At 37.2% G+C, this 19,796-nt stretch overlaps 1 protein-coding gene across 1 annotated transcript in view; it reads right to left on the minus strand.

Moving 5' to 3' along the window:
* Nucleotides 1-19,796, minus strand: part of MSBP (membrane steroid binding protein) — a 91,262-nt gene that overhangs the window by 35,659 nt on the left and 35,807 nt on the right. The window contains exon 2 of the mRNA XM_090385531.1: nucleotides 16,403-16,552. Coding sequence (XP_090241657.1) covers nucleotides 16,403-16,552 — 150 coding nt within the window. The remainder of the gene's footprint in view (nucleotides 1-16,402; nucleotides 16,553-19,796) is intronic.

The following is a 19,796-nucleotide window of genomic DNA, read 5'->3' on the forward strand; positions in this document are numbered from 1 at the left end:
AGATAGATTGCAGTATTCCACGGACGAACAGCCATTACCTATCCAGACTACGCCTCATATACAGATGATTATAGTAGTAGTAGTAGTAGTGGCACATGATGCAAGAAAGCAAGTGTAGGAGCTTATGCAGCATCAGCCAAAAAAAAAAAAAAAAAACGCACCATTCCCTCCAAATGCCTGTCCAGTTCCTCCTTAAATTTATTTAACCTATCAACTTCCACAACGACAGATGGAAGTTTGTTCCAGCAATTAACCACCCGCTGGCTAAAGGTAAATTTCCGCACATCTATTCTACATCTGTCTTTTCTTAATTTGAATTTATGCCCCCTTAGATTTGTAATCTGAACAAGTGGAAGGATCCCATCAGAATTCAGCGTGCTCAACCCATTCAAGGCCTTATAGACCTCAATCAGATCACCGCGCAGGTGCCTAGTCTCCAGCCACTGCAATTTACAAAACTTAAGCCTCTCTTGGTAAGAGAATCCCTTCATTCCCCTCACCAATCGTGTTGCTCTTCTCTGTACACGTTCAAGCAAATCTACATCCTTCCTAAAATGAGGCCTCCAGACCTGTACGCAGTACTCAAGGCGTGGCCTGACCATTGCCTTATACAGAGGGACAATCACCTCCTTTTCCCTGCTAGCAAAATTCCTATATATCATTGACAAAACCCCATGACCCGCCCTAGCAGCCTGTCTGCACTGCTCAGAAAACTTCATATCTGACTACACAATTACTCCCAGGTCTTTTTCATTTTCTACCACCTTAAGTGTAGTACCACACAGTTGGTACGTTTCTCTGGGGTTACTTCTACCCATATGCAGTACTTTGCATTTGTCAAGGTTGAACTTCAGTTGCCACTTCTTAGCCCATCTGCCCAAATTATCTAGATCCTGTTGCAGTAGCACACTGCCATTACTGTCATTAACAACCCTGCCAACCTTTGTGTCATCTGCAAACTTCGACATTAAGCCTGATATACCTTCATCAATATCATTGATAAATACACAAAACAACAGTGGACCCAACACCGAACCCTGTGGGACTCCACTAATAACATTAGTCCACGAAGAGCAGCACCCATTGATTACCACCCTCTGTCTTCTCCCACTTAACCATCCTTTTATCCATTGTAGCAACTTACCCTTAATACCATTCTGCTCCAACTTGTACAGTAGTCTTCCATGCGCAACAGTGTCAAAAGCTTTCCTGAAATCCAAGTATATGATATCAAAATTATTTTTTGCATCCAGTTCCTTTGTGACCACATCATAATAACCAATCAAATTTGTCAGACAAGACTTTCCCTTAACAAACCCATGCTGTGTTTGAATTATTGCTGCAGTCTTGAATTATTGCTGCAGTCTTGTCTAGATGATCCTGCAATGCATCTTTAACCAGCGACTCCATTATTTTACCCGGAACAGAAGTTAAACTAACTGGTCTGTAATTACTCGTGTCACCCTTCGATCCCCCTTTGTGAATTGGGGAGACATTTGCACATCTCCAGTCCGTTGGAACCTCCCCTGAGTCCAAGGATGCTCTCATAATTATGGCTAAGGGTTTGCTTAGTTGCTTTGCCGCCTCCTTTAAAATAACTGGATAGATCCCATCCGCCCCAGGTGCCTTTCTTATGTTTAACTTCAACAATTTCTCCTCCACTTTGCTCTCAGTTATTACAAAATCATTAAGCACACTGCTACAATTTGATAACCTTCTTCCATTTTCAAATTGTAATAATTCCTCACGTGTGAATGTAGATGCAAAATACTCATTCAGTTTGTTTGCTATCTGAGCAGGATCATCAACAGTCGAACCATCAATGTCAAGTGGACCAATCATATTCAGCCCCTTCCTTTTAGAGTTTATATAAGTAAAGAAATCCTTGCTGTTTTTCTTAGCATCTTTTGCCAAAGATTTCTCGTAATCCGCCTTCGCCTGCCAAACCTCCTTTGTGACCTGATTACAGACTAGCTTATATCTGCCACAGGCTTCTGCGTCACCTGATAATTTATATGCATCCCATGCATTTTTCTTCTCTGTCACGAGTCTCATTAGTTCATTTGATAACCATTTAGGCCTAAACCTTGAACGATATTTCTTAATCGGTATATAAAGTCTAGTAGGTTCCACGATTAATTCTTCGAATGCTTCCCACTTAGAATTTACTGTTTGTAACATCATCAGTTGATCCCACTGTACAGAATTTAAAAACTGTCTGAGACCACTGTACTCCCCTTTACGGAAGCAAAAACCCTTTCCTTTACCCCTGACGGTAGTTACCTCTTTGAGTAAATCCCACTACAGCACACTGTGATCACTGCCACCTAGTGGTTCCTTTATCTGAAAATTCTTAATACACGAATGATCACTGCTGATAACCAGATCAAGAGTGTTACTTTCTCTGGTTGCCACTCAAACATGCTGCTGCAGAAAACAATCATCCAATAAATCCACAAAAGTCTGACTAGTGTGTGAGTGACCAACCCACAAGTTCCAGTCAATATCTGGGAAGTTAAAATCCCCCATTATAAGACATTCTGATTTACTGGCCCACTCTATTTCTCTGTACAATTGTTCATTGTACTCATTCAAGTCATTAGGCCTATAACACACTCCTACTCTTATTTTTCCTTTCGCAGTGCTTATCTCACACCAAATTGACTCAACAGAGCACTGTTCATCTATATTAACTGGGTGCACTTCCTTTGATTTTATGTTTTTCTTAATTAACAGCATAACACCCCCTCCCTTTCTGTCCTGTCTATCCTTTCTGTACACATTGTACTCCCCAAATTCCAGTTCTGCATTCCTTATATCTTTGTGACACCACGTCTCTTCTATCCCAACAATATCCGCCTTTGATGTCTTGACCAACACTTCAAATTCATCAAATTTATTTACTATACTTCTAGCACTGGTATACATGCAAGCATACATGCTCCTATGCCTATTCCTTGTTACCCTAACACATCCCATATACCCAACTATTCCATGATGACTGCCATCCGTCCCTGAAACCCCCAACACCCCTCGCTCCAGGTCGCTTCTTATTCTAATAGAAGTTGTGCAAGAATCACCTTCACCTCTGCCTGCGGTTACTGTTAAACTATTAGTCTTTGTATCCCCCCAAACTAGCAATTTTCCGACCCACCTAACACTGCCTCGATAGCATCAGCAAATATTCTTGCACCCTTTCTATTTAAGTGTATCCCATCCCTGTAGAAGCAATCTCTCCTGTTAACAAGTACAGTCCAGGCTGAAAAAAATTCTACCCCTTGAGCCTTGCACAATCTTTCCAGGCCGAATTGATCGACAAGGCTCTCATCATGTACTCCCTCGTATCGTGTCTGGGCAGAATTGCAGACACTTTCAAATTCAACCCTATTTCACGGCTTTTTTTCAACAGTGACCTGTACTTGTTGAGTATTTCCGCCGGTCTCCTACTCTTAATATCATTAGTGCCAACGTGTACAACTATATCACCTTTTGTGCCATTGAAAGATGATATCCGCTCTACAACGTCATCAACCTTTGCCCCTGGCAGACATACCCTGGTCCTGTTCCACCTATCCTTTTTACAAAGGATGTTCCCCGTTTCCCTGACAATAGAGTCACCAACAACTACTAGTTCCTGTGGGACCAGCGCATTCTGCCTTAGTGGTTGCCGCTGTGTTGCGTGATGACCAAGTGCAAGCTCTGGCGTTGATGTGGGCAGCTGAGAGCCTGATGGGCCCCTCAAATTAGATCTTTCGAGGGCATCCACCCTGTCCTTCAAACTCTCATATAGGCCCATAACAACGCTGAGTTGTCGCCTGATTTCCTTACACTCCTTACATCGCGCACACACAAAGACATCCCCCATGGCAATATCATGTTCCGTTCCAGAGAGTTCGGCAAACATTTCACAAGTTGCACATTTTTTTAGGCTGTGATGCGTTGGAGAATTGCACCCCTCAGTTCTCCCCCGAGTCACAGCACTCCTGCCACTTTGTGCCCGTTGCTTTGCTGCTCTAGTCTGGGGCATGGTAGTTTAAATTAATAAAATCAATAAATTAAATGTCAATAGGATTTGAATAGAAACTATTAAATAGAAACAGTGAAGCGTATTACTATATAATTATGCGTTAGAGCTACCTAGCTACCTCAATTAAAAAATTTGAATTCCCTACCACTATATCCAAAAACTATGGCTACAAAAATGGAACGAAATAACGGTTTTACCTATCGTAAGTAAAATCCACAAAAACTCTTTATCTAAATTAAAAATAAAAAATAACCAGCGTAACTATAACTATATGACTACGTATTAAGTACAATATAAAATAACAATCATGTAAATAAAAGGCAAACACTTATCGTTTTTGCGGAGCCTGTAACTGACAGCTGTAACTTTTAAAGAGATTCAGCGCCCTCTTATGGCAGCCCAGAGCAGAGGGAGGGAGGGGGAGGGGAAGAGAGAGAGAGAGAACCGCTCAGCCAACTGAGTAAGTGCTAGTTAAGTATAAAAATCTTAAACTTAGTAATGGAAAGGACTCTAGAGGAATAGCTATAAATTTAAGAAAAAAAAGAAAAATGTGTGTGTGTGTGTGTGTGTAGATATATATATATATATATATATAGGTGTAATACAAAGTAAGAGAGACAAATAGATAATTTGATTTAGATGTGGGAATAAGGGTAGTGACTTTAAGTATAAGTTTAATCTATAGTTGAAAAGGGAGGCAGTGTTAAAGAAACAGGAAGAGATTTGTGACGGGGAAGAAATATTACTTATATTGTTTTGTCCATATGCTGATTTTACCTGTTGACCTACTTGGACAGTTAAGCAGTAGGAATATGGATTTGTGGATTATGAGATGTATTAAATACCTGGATCTGTTGGAACCAATGTCGAAGTACACGAAACAACATAATGGTGTATCAGAATTGGTAGTTTTCTTATTATAAAATATGTACACAGTTAATTGCTAGCAGTCTAACAAGGACCCACTGAATAAAGTACTCAGTTTGTTGTCTGTTACCATGTAAATAGTGTCAATAAATAATGTTATATTTAGCCCATATGAGTTTGTCAGTCATTTTGAACCTCAGCCAGTCCGTGAGGGGAATGCATTATTGAAACCCCCTAGAGTCTAGAATCTTCTGAGAGATTAAGAAGTCAGGTGTAAAGTGGGAGGGAACAAAAAGGGAGGCATAGATAGGTTCAGGAAAAAAAATTAATTAAATCAGACATATAGAATAAAGGTGTTGGAATTAAAAACAATAAATAATTTAAGAATAAAGTAATATAAAAGAAAAAGAAATAAAGACACATAGAAATCCCCCCCCACAATAATAAATGGACACTGCTCTATGTGGACTAATGTTGTTAGCGGAGTCCCCCAGGGTTCGGTGCTGAGCCCATTGTTGTTTTGTATATTTATCAATGAAGGTATATCGGGCTTAATGTCCAAGTTTGCAGATGATAAAAAGGTTGGCACGGTTGTTAATGACACTAAAGATAGTATGCTACTGCAACAGGATCTATAAAAGTTAGGCAGATGGGCTGAGAAGTGGCAACTGAAGTTTTAACACTGACAAATGCAAAGTACTGCATATGGGTAGCAGTAACCCAAGAGAAACGTACCAACTGTGTGGTACTACACTCAGAGGTGGAAAATGAAAAAAAAAAAAAAAACCTGTTGGGTAAATGTGCAGTCAGATATGGAGTTCTCTGAGCAGTGCAGACAAGCTGCCAGAGCAGGTCAGGGGGTTTTGTCAATGATATATAGGAATTTTGCTAGCAGCGACAAGAAGGTGATTATCCCTTTGTATAAGGGAATGGTCAGGTTGCACCTTGAGCACAGTATACAGGTCTGGAGGCCTCATTTTAGGAAGGATGTAGTTGCTAGAACGAATAAAGAGAAGGGCAACAAGATTGGTGAGAGGTACAAAGGGGTGCACTTACGAAGAAAGGTTTAAGTTCTGCAATTTGCAGCATCTGGCGACTAGGCATGTGCGAGGTGATCTGAATGAGGTGTATAAGGTCATGAATGGTTTCAGCAGGCTCAATGCTGACGGGATACTTCCGCTTGCTCAGATTAAGAATCTGAGGGGGCATAGATTCAAATTGAGGAAAAATAATTATAGAATAGATGTGCGGAAGTTTGCCTTTAGCCAGCAGGTAGTTGATTGCTGGAACAGACTTCCATCTGTTGTTGTGGAAGTTGATAGCTTAAATAAATTTAAGGCTGAACTAGACAAACATTTGGAGTGACCAGATGGGTGAAATGGGAAGGTTTTTTTTGGCTGATTCTGTAAAAGCTTGCTTTCTTGCATCATATGCCTCAACTAATGGTAATATATTTTTACTTTGATGTCTCTAAAAAATGTTTTTTCCCCTCTCTTTCCCTTAATTCTGTTTATAAATTTTACTATGCCATGGCATGTTAGAAACAGAGGACACTATATTGTCATTTTGTCGTGCAATCCTGGTTGTTGGCACTAGAGGATACATCAGGGTTATGCAATATGTGACAATATAAATATATTTAAGCATTATTTCTATAGTGTTTAAAACGTATTAATTTTTTTTAGTTGTTGTATTACTTACTCTCATCTTTCCTTTTTTCTTTTCTTTTCGCAGCAGCTATTATTTTTCTATACATAATACAGTTACAGTCACACCACAACTTACGAAACGATTGCGTTCCACAGAATTCTACCTAAGTCGGAATTTTCCTAAATGCTTATGCAGCATTCACAAATTTGATTGAAGCAAAAAAGAAATGTTCAATGAACATGTAAATAGAATTATTTATTCAATTTTTTTTTATCTCGTACAGGAAAAATTGTAAAAATTTCAAATTTATAAAATTAAAAAAGGAGAGAGGAGACAGATGTAACATCAGCAAGTTTTACTTTTCGAGCACAGCATCGTTGCCAAAATTAACTCTCCAGTGATAAGAACACAGCTGCAGAAATTTAGACGGGTTTTTATTATTATTATTGTTGTTAGCCATCTGGTGCAATCAAGCCCAAGGCTTATGCTGCCAGCCAAAAAAAATTCCCAAGTTACATTGAGAGAGAGAGAGAGAGAGAGAGAGAGAGAGAAGTAGAGAGGAATCACCAAGAAAGAGAAGAATGATGATATCCAGCTTAGGACCCTGGTGTGCCAAGCCCATACTCACCAGATGTGAGCCCCTGGGGATAAATCAGGATCAAACTCAACAGAATATACCACTGTTAGTTCTTCAATATACAAACTGAGTAGATTTTCCATCTTCTCCACTGTTATTGTATCTTGAATTTTACAATCCAATCTGTTGTAATTATCATCTTTACATTTCCAACACATCACAAAATTTTTCTGCAGCTGCAGAATCAGCACTGCCGACTTCACCACATACTTTAATGTTTTGGAAACCAGTGCGATTCTTGAACCTATTATATCACCCATTGCTTGACACAAACTTGGCTTGGGGTTCGCCATACTTTTCCTTATTATCTTCATAAATACTTCTTGCTTTTGCTTGAATGGCCATTGGACTCTGGGACACTTGTTTCTGAATCCGATTTTTCATCCATATTATTAATATTCCATCTTAATTTTCCATCTTCGATATAGCACCTGAATGCTGCTTTGTGATCACTGTTGATCTTAAATGTCCCTTAAAATAGTATTCACTGTTGAAGCAGCGAGAGCTAATTCAGTGTAAGAGATAAACTTTGTCCTGCTTCTTACTTCTAATCGTTTTCATCATTTCTAAATCAATTTTGTTTTGTTTTGTACCACTGCCAGCACTTGCACTCTCCGTTGGTCCCTTTCCCTTCACCATTGTAATATGTAAATAGGAATGAACAGAAGATTCTGAAAATCTATTTATGTTTTTTATATGATTGAAGATTTCAGTGAAGAATTCATTTCACCATAATACCATAACGTAAAAACTCACAGAATTCCAATTATCGGGATTATCGCAAATGAAGTCAGATTCAGTTTACTACCCGTTTATAATAGATTGCGCTAACAGAAAAGCCCAATAAACTGGAAAGTGCAAATTGTTTTTATTGTTTTATGGTAGTGACCTCCAGAAATGTGTTTTAGAAAACTATCACAAAGGCATTCAAAATTGATTCTTATAACTGAAAGTATGATAACGATGAAAGTGCAATTTCCATTATAAAAATGACCTTTTAGAGAGATAAATAGCTTAGTTATATAGTGAAAATTTCAACTTCAGAGGTCTTGGAACGTTTAAGCTAAAATTACCAAAAAAAAAAAAAAAAACACACCAAACAAACTGTGTTATTGGGTTCATATTACAATATTTTATTCCTATGGGATGCAAAATGTTTCCACGATTTGTTTTAAAGTTTGCACTGGCTGGCAGAAATGTACGTAAAGTCAAATTTCCGTAAGCCAGAGAGTGGCTATATGGCACTGGGTGCTTTCGGTTTATCAGTGGCACTTGTCCACAAATTTTTTTCCTTTTTTTCCCACTCTTTCTTCCCTTTTCTTTTCATATAATGTTTATAGTTTTACACACACTTACCATTAATATTCGGATACTGCACATCAACAAATAACCGTTATTTAAGGGAAAGCTAATAACATTAGCTGTAACCTTTAACCTTTATGACAGCCTCTGGTCTCTGTGGAACACTTTTCAGCAGTATTTTGAAAATGTCCTCTGATATTTTCCACCACTCGGCTATCAAAGCGGTGACCAGTTTAGCTCTGTTTTTTTTTGAGTGGTCTCTCCTCATACTCACCCAATGATCCAATTCATCCCAGAGGTTCTCTATAGGACTGAGGTTGGGGGCTCTGGACTGCTCATCCAACATTTTGATGCTCACATCCTTAAACCAGTCCAGCACAATGTGAGCAGTATGGCATAACATGTTACTCTGCTGATAAAGGTATGAACCTTCCCCAAAGTGCAGCCACAACAAAGGAATAAAGCAATATTGTCCAGGATGTCTAGAGACCTATGCATTTGTGGTTTTGTCCAAAACAACCAATGATAACAAGCCAGGAAAAAAACAGAGCATTACAGTGCCTCTGCTAAACTGCAATGTTTCGACAATATGGTATAGCATGTAGGGCTGTATTGTCCTCGGCATCCTCCACACCCAGGCATGGTCATCATGTAAACCAGGGGTGGGCAACTTTTTTCGTCAGCGGGCCAAATGAAATTTTCGTATCATGATGCGGGCCGAATTAAATTTTCGCATCATGATGCGGGCCGGAATAGATTGAACGATTTAATAAAAAAAAATCAGAACCTAAAAAATGTTATATTACTTGAATTACCAAATTATTAATGTTTTTTTAAAAAAAATATCTGAATGTCCAATTATCATTGAAAATGCGGCATTCGGCATCAATTTTTCTTTTTTTTTTTAATTGGCTCATTTTATGGGCTATAAATTATATTAAATTAAAAATTGTAATAATTAGAAAAGGCATAAAACATAAAATATCTCGCACCAATATTATTTTTTTCAATAAGAAGTCAAACCCAAAGGAATTTCGTTCGATCGATGCTACAATAATAATTAGGAAATAACTCTTTGACGCTGCGTAGAATCACTTGGTTACTGTTGTACTGGCCGCGATTCCCGATTGAACCGAATTAAGCCGAACGTTTACAGCGAGTGTAGTCAGGTATGGATTTTCTATATTTATGCATTTACCGAGGGGGCCGGATTCAACATCGCCGCGGGCCGGATGTTGCCCACCCCTGATGTAAACCATATACTCATCAGTCCAAAGCACTGCATTCCATTGGTCTACAGTCCAAGAGTGGAAGGACTTACAAGCTAGAATAGTCAGGGTGATTAGTAGTTAGTGGATCGATGCACAACCATGGTATAATGCATTGTCTTGTACTCTGTATGGAGCTGTCAGGTTCCATCAACTTCAGAGGTTTTGTGGATTTTTCTGTAATGTTTTCAGCACCAGTTCACATCCACCTGCAAATTACATCACTGACCGGCAACCTAAGAATCTTCAGTGCCATTGAATTGTAATGTGCAGACAACCAATTATTTTTGTGGCCAATTATTTTCCTATTATAATTCTGCACTCTAAGGACTTATACCAAGTCCTTCCAGTGCAGACAAGATGTAAAATTGTGACTTCACAATTGTACTATTGTCTCCTCAAAGGCCTATGTTCATATTTATAGTTGCACCAGACGTGTTACTTGGGTAGAATGGGATCATCGGTCAATGGAGAGGGGCCCAGATATTAATGGTAGGGCTATGTGTGTGTGTGGGAGGGATAACACAGCCCTAATCGTTAGTCCAATTCCCCAATTCTATTTTTTATATTCTTATTTAAGCTTTCTCCATCAGATCAGAGCATCAACAATGCCTTGCAAGTTCTCTGATCCATTGTTAGCATTAGCAAGGGCAAATGATGCAAGAAAGCAAGCTTATATAGCATCAGCCAAAAAACACACACACACACACCCTTCTCATTTCACCCATCCATTTGCTCCAAATGTTTGTCTAGTTCTGCCTTGAATCTGTTTAAGCTATCAACTTCTACAACGACAGATGTAAGTTTGTTCCAACAATCAACCACCCGCTGGCTAAAGCCAAACTTCCGCACAGCTATCCTACAACTATCTTTCCTCAATTTAAATTTATGTCCTCTCAGGTGATTATTCTGAGCAAGAGGAAGAATTTCATCAGCATTGAGCATGCTCAAACCATTCAAGGCTTTAACATCTCAATCAGATCACATTGCAGGTGCCTGGTCAAAAGACACTGTAATTTGCAAAACTTAAGCCTTTCTTCATAACAGCAACCCTCTGTTCCATTCACTTATCTTGTTGCCTTTTTCTGTACTCATTCCAGCAGGTCTACATTCTTCCTAAAATGAGGCCTCCAGACCAGTGTGCAGTACTCAAGGTGTGGCCTGACCATTGCCTCAGACAAGGGGATAATCACCTCCTTATCCCTGCTAGAAAAATTCCTGTATACCATTGACAAGACACCATGAGCTACTCTTGCAGACCATCTGCACTGCTCAGAAAACTTCATATCTTCCTGCACAATTACTCCCAGGTCCTTTTCACTCTCTACCACTGTCAGTGCAGTACCACACAGTTGATACGTTACTCTGGGGTTACTGCTTCCCATATTCAGTACTTTACATTTGTCAATTTTAAACTTTGGTTGCTACCTCTTTTCTAGATCCTGTTGCAGCAGCGTACTGTCATTAACAACCCTGCCAACCTTCGTATCATCTGCAAACTTGGACATTAAGCCTGATATACCATCATCAATATCATTGATGAATACAGAAAATAACAATGGACCGAACACCGAACCCTGGGGGACTCCACTAATAACATTAGTCCACGAAGAGCAGTGTCGATTGATTACCATTCTGTCTTCTCCCATTCAACCATACCTTTATCCACAGCAGCAATTTGCCTCCAATGCTACACTGCTCCAATTTGTGCAGCAGTCTTTCACGTGCAACAGTATCAAAAGCCTTTCTAAGTTCCAAATATATGATATCAAAATTATTCTTTGCATCCAGTTCCTTTGTGACTACATCACAGTATCCAATCAAATTGGTCAGACAAGACTTCCCCTTAAGAAACCCATGCTGTGTCCAATATAACTGAAGTCTTGTCTAGATGATCCTGCAATGCTTCTTTAACCAGTGCCTCCATTAATTTCCCTGGAACAGAAGTTAAACTAACAGGTCTGTAATTACCTGTGTCTTTTGATCCTCCTTTGTGAATTGGGGTCACATTTGCACATCTCCAGTCCATGGGTATCTCCCCTGAGTCCAAGGAAGCTCTCATAATTATGGCTAAGGGTTTGCTTACTTCCTTTGCTGCCTTCTTTAATATAACTGGATAGATTCCATCCACGGCAGGTGCCTTTGTCAAGTTTATCTTCAACAATTTCTCCTCCACTTTACTCTCAGTTATTACAAGATCATCTAGCTTATTGCCAGAGTTTAATACACCTCTGGCATTCCCCTCCCTGAATAACTCCTCATGTGTGAATGTAGATGCAAACTATTCATTTAATTTGTTAGAAACCTGAGCAGGATCATCAACAAGGGCTGATTACATCTGTCAGTTTGTTAATGCATTATATTGATTAAGAATGATTAAATTAATTAATTGATTTAATATTAATTTTAATAAATTTTATTCGATAATTCTGAATCAATTATATGTTAATGCATTAACACGTAATGATTAAAATGCAGTGATTCCCTGGCAATCATTAGCCTTATAGCATTTCGACAAGATGAGTCTCAATGACTGGCTGTTTTAATCTGTTTCATACTAATGGTACTGTGGTTGGTTTTTTGTTTGCATTTATAGTGATATTTCAGAAAATTTATTCCTGGTACTACTAAGGGGATGCCACTAAATTTGTTCTAATTGGCAATCTATCTAAATTAAATTATTTTGGGAATGTATTTCTTCTACAGAATCATATTCTTAATTTTTCTCCCACTCCCCTTTTATTTTTTGCTATTATTAATGCTAATTTTTTTTGAATTGGCATCTTATTTCGTTTGCTTTGTTTGATGACTACTATTTTCTAATTTACATATTCGTGTGTGTGTGTGTGTGTGTGTGTGTGTGTGTGTGTGTGTGTGTGTGTGTGTGTGTGTGTGTGTGTGTGTGTGTGCGCGCGCGCGCGCGCGCACGTACACAGATACTAAAAGCTTATAAGTTATATTAAATATAAGCAACCACAGGTCTTACTTCACAGTTACGAAGAGGTGGTGTCACACAAAAGATTTCAAGAAAGCTTTTGATACTATTGCACATGAAAGACTGTTGTACAAATTGGAGCAGTATGACATAAATGCAAGTTGCTGCTATGGATAAAGGGATGGTTGAGCGGAGAGGACAGAGAGTGGTAATCAAGGAACACTGCTCTTTGTGGATTTATGTTATTAGTGGAATACCCCCAGAACTCGTTGTTGAGCCCATTGTTGTTTTATATATTTATCAATGATATTGATGAAGGTATACCAGGCATAATGTCCAAGTTCGCAGATGATACACAATGATCAAAGTTGGGCAGTTGGGCTGAGAGGTGGCAACTGAAGTTTAACACTTAACATTGGCAAATGCAAAGTAATGTATATGGGTAGCAGTAACCCCAGAGTAATGTACCAACTGTGCGGTACTACACTCAGAGTAGTGGAAAATGAAAAAGACCTGGGGGTAATTGTGCAGTCAGATATGAAGTTTTCTGAGCAGTGCAGACAGGCTGGCAGAGCAGCTCATGGGGTTTTGTCAATCATATACAGGAATTTTGCTAGAGAGATAAGGAGGTGATTATCCCCTTGTATATGGCAATGGTCAGGCCACACGCTGAGAACTGCATACAGGTCTGGAGGCCTCATTTTAGGAAGGATGTAGAGCTAGTGGAATGGGTACAGAGAAGGGCAACGAGATTGGTGAGAGGAATAAAGGGTTGCTATTACCAAGAAAGGCTTAAGTTCTGCAAACTGCAGCATCTGGAAACTAGGCACCTGCAACGGGATTCGATTGAGGTGCTTAAGGCTTTGAATGGATTGAGCAAGCTCAATGCTGATGGGATTTTTTCTTTTGCTCAGACTTCACATGAGAGTGCACAAATCCAAATTAAGGAAGGATGGTTGCAGAATAGATGTGTCGAAGTTGATAGCTTAAATAAATTCAAAGCAAAACAAATTATTGGAGGGAATGGATAGGTAAAATGGGAAGTGTCTTTTTTTTTGTTTTTTTGCTGATGCTGTATAAGCTTTCTTTCTTGCATCTTTTTCAACTACTAATGTTAATGCTAAAAATCCATGCCACCAATTTAGACTGATTGACTAAATTGGTCAAGTTGTAAAAAAAAGCATATAAAAATTCCTCAACATTGTTAACAGGATTCAAACTCAAGCCTTTTCTACCCAGCGTGGAGAGGACAGTAATTATATTCAGTGTTTTTTTGTTCAGTTTCTTTCACAAGGGTCAAGGTTGTTGCTCCACTTTAAAGGAACTAAAATTAGAAATAGCAACCAATACGTTAAGGGCTGTGGTTTATGCAAGAAAGATAATATGGAATTTTAATCAGTAGATGCATATAAGCAGCATCAAAAGAAAAAGCCTCAGCCTTACATCAAAAGATTGATAGAGATGTTGTTGTTTGGTTTTTAGGAGCATTAGCAACTAAGGCCATATTGCTCCGAGAATATGTGGTGGTCATTCCCTGACCTTTCCGCATCCTCCGTATTTGGTGGTGACGGGCTCGAACCCCGGTCTAATCAAGAAGCGTGTGCTACGCACTGCTGCTCCTTCCCACCTGGTTACGGAGGCGCCTGATTGATAGAGAAAGCTTTACAGCAGGTGATGTATGGCTTGGCCATTGTAAAAAAATGCTATTCATGTACTGAGTATTGGTGGGGAGACGTTATCTGTTGATCAGCCTGTTGCTCAAATATTTATAGATTTAAGGTCATTTATCAAAAGAGAAATTGGAGAACAATTCTACAATGTGGATCAAACAGGTCTAAAAAACTATAAGGTATAACACTTACAAAAATGGTGGTACAGAACTAGGATACAAAAAGTCTAGTCATGATTCTCCCCCTCACTAGAGAGAGAGAGTGAGGGGGAGAATCATGATAGATACCTGCAGCAATAAAACTAGAACTCATAAATTACCAACCACATTTGGTTATTGGTAAAGCAACTAGTTCTAGAGCTTTTAAAAATATAAATTGTTTATCTTCAACAGTTTACTACTAATCATAAGAATTAGCATGAATGGACTCTGCGTTATTTAAAGAATTTTTTTTTTTTTTTTTTTTTTTTTTTTCATGGATTTGTACCTTCTGCAAAGAAATACTTGAAGAAAATAAACTTACCTAAAGAAGCTATTCTCTTTCTGGATAACGCCTTCATATCCCAATTGTGAGGAACTTAAAAAGAAGGGATCATATAAAGGGGCCATGTTTTTAATACTGAATATGACAATTATTGACCCAGCCTTATTGATCAAGGGAAATGTTTAAAGAAACAATACAGGTGAAATTTTTTAATTAAATTTTGGAAACAAATGGAAGACATGAATATAAGTCTTAAAGAATTGTTAAAAGTTGCCAACATCAAAGATGGGTTTACAATATAGCACTGCCATAGAATGAAATTCCAAGTTTAACATTTACTAAATTTTAGAGAAAAATCTGACCTCATGTTGACAACATTAATGGAAGTCCTGAACTATGAGAAGATAATGAAGGGTATATTTTAACACATTCACGACTGGCTTTTCTAATGACCTTTTTGACCCAAGATTGAAAATCACCAACTGAGGCAATTTGAATTGGAGAGGGCAGAGACATTTTGGTCTTTTTTTTCTTCTCCCTATGCTGAACCAGTCACCTCCAAAGAAGGCTGCTTGACAAAAATATCCAGTTTTTCTTCTATCAAATTCAGAGAAAAAAAAGTAGGGTGGTTTCTGCTCCAAGAGGATTAAAAATCCAATGCCGCATATTTGGATAATGAAGCAGTGTTGTATTAACCAATTTCAGGTAATACAAGGTTCACAAAGATTTAGAGTAAGATTTGTGGGAAGATTCCAAAATTTTTGGGACCTTCCTGCAAATCTTGCAACAACAATAGATTCAACAATGAAAATATATAAAATTATGGATGAGGTAGAAATTATACACACTGTGACAGACTGATGGATTTAAATATGAAGAAATGATCAAGACTGAGCAGTCAATGAAATGTTCATAAAAATAACAAAGAAAAAAATAAAGAAAGAAGTGGAGAGACTATATGCAAAACATCTAAAATGGATGAAAATTACTGATTTTATGTACATTTATATATGTTTTAAGTGAAAATAAAATTCTTAGATGTATGTATATATGTATACTTTTTTTTATGATTCCTCACTTTAACACTTTTTTTTTTTGACTTACTGACCAACTACTTGTCCCAATCAAAGTTTCGTCTGCACACCAAAAAATTTAGTTTTGAGCCAATAAAATAAGACACCTACTTTTCTATTACTGAGCCCACAACTATTACTTTTTGCTTCTATGAAATAGGACAACCTTTAGGAAGAATTTTTTTAAAATACTGTTTGGTAGGGGGAGGGGGGAGTAAATACAATGAAACTGGCTAATTTAATTTCCTCACAATTAATAACTCCTTTCAATAAAATTACTAAAGTTATAATTATAAGTACCTAATAATGAAATAGTCTATGCTAGATGGCTGAAGATTGCTCAAGATAATTAATGTTTAGGGTGATCCACATTCAGAAAAACTGAAACCTGCCATAATTACTTGGGGGGGGGGGGGAATTGTTTCTCAGAAGCTCCAAAGTGTAAAATAAATTTTTTTATGAATAATTATTTATATATATATATATATACCCATGAACTGCATCTCCCACTCTCGGACACTATCCATTTGCATTGAGTTTAAGTCTGACAAATCATCATATTCATCTTTTGATGCCTCTACTGTAAATGTTGCCAGGCCACGGGATGCATCCCTACCAGCAAATGCACTGTATGTTCCTCCTGAAAATATATAAAATTTAAATATGAACAGAATATCTAACAATAGAGAATACAAAGTAATTTTTTTTCCATTTAGTCTTAGCAATATGGATCAAAAACAAAATCTTTTAGAGCAGTTCAGATTTATTAATTTTTAAATTATCTTCTACTGATGGTTGTCATTTCATAAACTTTACTCTATGAAAAAAGAAAGTTTGTACTATTTATGGAATATTTTCTTTTTCTGAAACTTCATTCTGGACAATTCTCAAATTTTTTATTATGAAATGTCCAATGCTCATCCTGCTGCTGATTATAAGTTAAAAAAAATAAATAAATAAACAATGATCTTGCATTTCATTTTCACCGCAGTCATCACTGCATAATTTTGCCAACTTGAACCAACCCTTAACCGGGCATGCCAGTGTTTTTTAAGGATCACACACATGAAGTCAGAAAAAGTTACCAAGTTTAAATTTCGATGCCACATTTATTTTAATCTATTTTGAACACTACTGTGTAAAATCCATTTTTTATATTAAAAATATATAAACTGATCGACAAAATTAACAGAACAAAATGTTTTTCATGAATATTTTATTGTTAACAGTTTTATTGTGAACTGAAGTTTCTCAGTACACCACCATATCAAATTTTTTCCTGCTTAATCGCAAATTGCATGAGTGACATCACATTTTCTACGTGTTCTGTTAATTTTGTCAAGCAGTATATTTTAAAATAGCACCACCTTAACAGCAGCACTTTACAAATGATTTTTACCATCTTCCTTATTTGGGAGTTTTGAAATACTATCTCCCTTATCTTTGATGAGCAGCAAGCAAAATGCAAATTCAAAAAAGCATTTGCTTCAACAACTGGAGATGCTAGCCAGACTCTTCTGTGACAACTGGGGCTGCTTTCACAAAATGTAAAGCCAATGTGCTTCAATAATTGCACATGAGAAATGCCACTAAACTTCCATATAGTGATTTGTAAATGGGTAGTTTGAATGATTTAATGAAGGATTAGCCACATTGTTATAGGGAATAGATAGATGATGTGGGTAGGGGTTTTTTTTTTTTTTTTTTGGCTGATGCTATATAAGCTTGCTTCCCAGCATCATTTTTCACACTAATATTTTGTCACACTAATATTAATCAGCCAGGCAAAATGATGTTGACTGTTTTTTGGGATAATGAGTGTTATCCATTACGATTTTTTTAAAAAGGAACCACAATCAATTCAGTATGTACTTTGAGCCACCAGACGTGCTTGAAAAATAATCAAGTAAGTCTTAAGCTATACAGCAACGTAGCCTTAAAGAAAATGTGCAACCTCACTAGGCTGTAAATTGCCAGGTGATACGCAACACTGCCAAAAATTTTATCACTGGGAATGGTAGTGGTTATGAATCTTCCTGTAGTCAAGATTTCGCTGAAAAAAAAATAAATAAATAATATTTTTTTTTTACCAGTCAAAAGCATATTTCCTTGTCAAAAGAAAGAAATATGTCTCCAACAAATAAATTAAAGTAACCTGGAGAGATGGTTGGCCTCTCATCAAAAAGGATTTTACTTGAACAGCATACAAAAACAAAATGTATCATTACATAAGGCATATGTAGAAAAATTATATCAAATTAAAGACAATTTTTTTTTTACCTACAAGTATGTTTTTTTCATCTTCATTAATCCAGAAGTTATGCAATAAGAGGTATTTTTACTTTAAGTCTATATTTTAGCCATTTTATTTATCAGGATTTTTTTTACTGTTGTGAGAGTAAAAGGAGTTTCACTAATACATGAAAACAAAAGCTTAAGATTACAAAACATGTCATGAGTGTCAGGAAACAATGTAGAAAATTTTCTTGTCTGTTGTTGCAATAAAATTTTCTACAAAAAGTTTAAGCATCTTCAGGGGCATTTGCACGTTATCTCTTTTCATTGTTAAAGGTTTATGACTGATAACTAACCATTACCAGTATCTTTTTCAATTGCCAGTGTATGCCATACACAGAGAAACACACTAAATGCCTTTTAAATATGACCTTGTCCTTACCACATAATAACTATAATAGGATGAAGCAAACAACATAAGCATGTAAACAAGTAACACGGATTTTATTTTCAGGATGCAGTAATTGTACAGCCACTCCTCGACTTACATAAGAGTTGGTTCCGCAGACCTCAACATAAGTCGGAATTTCCCTAAATGCTTATGCAGCACTCACAACTAAGAGTGCTGAATTTGATTGAAGCAAAACAGAAATGTTCGACAAATGTGTAAATAGAATTATTCAATTTTTTATCTCATGTGCAGGAAAAATTACAAAAGTGTATAAAATTACAAAAAGAGAGAGGAGACAGGCATAGCATCAGCAAGTTTTACCTTTCGAGCATCATTGCCAAAATAACTCTCCAGCTGATAATGATAAGTATGCAGCTGTGGAAGTTGAGGGCTATGGAGATTTAGAAGGGCTTTTTCCCAATGCATCACAAAATTTCTCTGCAGCTGCAGAATCGTCACTGGTTACTTTCGCTGCATGCTTTAATGTTGTGGAAACTAGCGTGATGCTTGAACCAATTAAACCACTCTTAGCTTGGCATGAACTTGGCTTGGGGTTTGCCGTACTTCTTAATATGTTCAAAAATACTTCTTGCTTTTGCTTGAATGGCCAGGGGCACTCGTTTCTGAATCTGATTTTCTATCCATATTATTAACAGCTTTTCGATATAGTACCTGAACGCTGCTTTGTGATCACTGTTGATCTTAAATGTGTTGATCCTTTAGCATGTTCTTTTATATGCTCACTGTCCTTTAAAATTGTATTCACTGTTGAAGCAGTGAGACGTAATTCCCGTGCAATAAATGACAAACTTTGTTCCTGCTTCTTACTCATTTTCATCTTCATTTCTAAATCAATTTTGTTCTGCTTCCTAGCACTGCCACCACTTGCACTTTCCATTGGTCACTTTCCCTTCACCATTGTAATAAGTAAAGAATAAAGAGAAGATTCTGAAAATTTGTTTTTTATATGATTGAAGATTTCAGTGAAGGGGAAACACATTTCACTATAATAATGTAAAAACCCACACAATTCCAGTTATCAGGATTACTGCAAATGCAATAAGATTGCGTTTACTACCCATTTATAATTAGATGCACTAACAGAAAAGCCCAATAAACCGGAAAGTGCAAACTGTTTTTATTGTTTTATGGTAGTGACGTCCAGAAATGTGCTTTAGAAAAATATCACAAAGGCATT

This window comes from Mastigoproctus giganteus, chromosome 11, assembly GCF_048544385.1.
Source record: "Mastigoproctus giganteus isolate SK-2022 chromosome 11, ASM4854438v1, whole genome shotgun sequence".
In the NCBI taxonomy this organism is placed as follows: Eukaryota; Metazoa; Arthropoda; class Arachnida; order Uropygi; family Thelyphonidae; genus Mastigoproctus; species Mastigoproctus giganteus.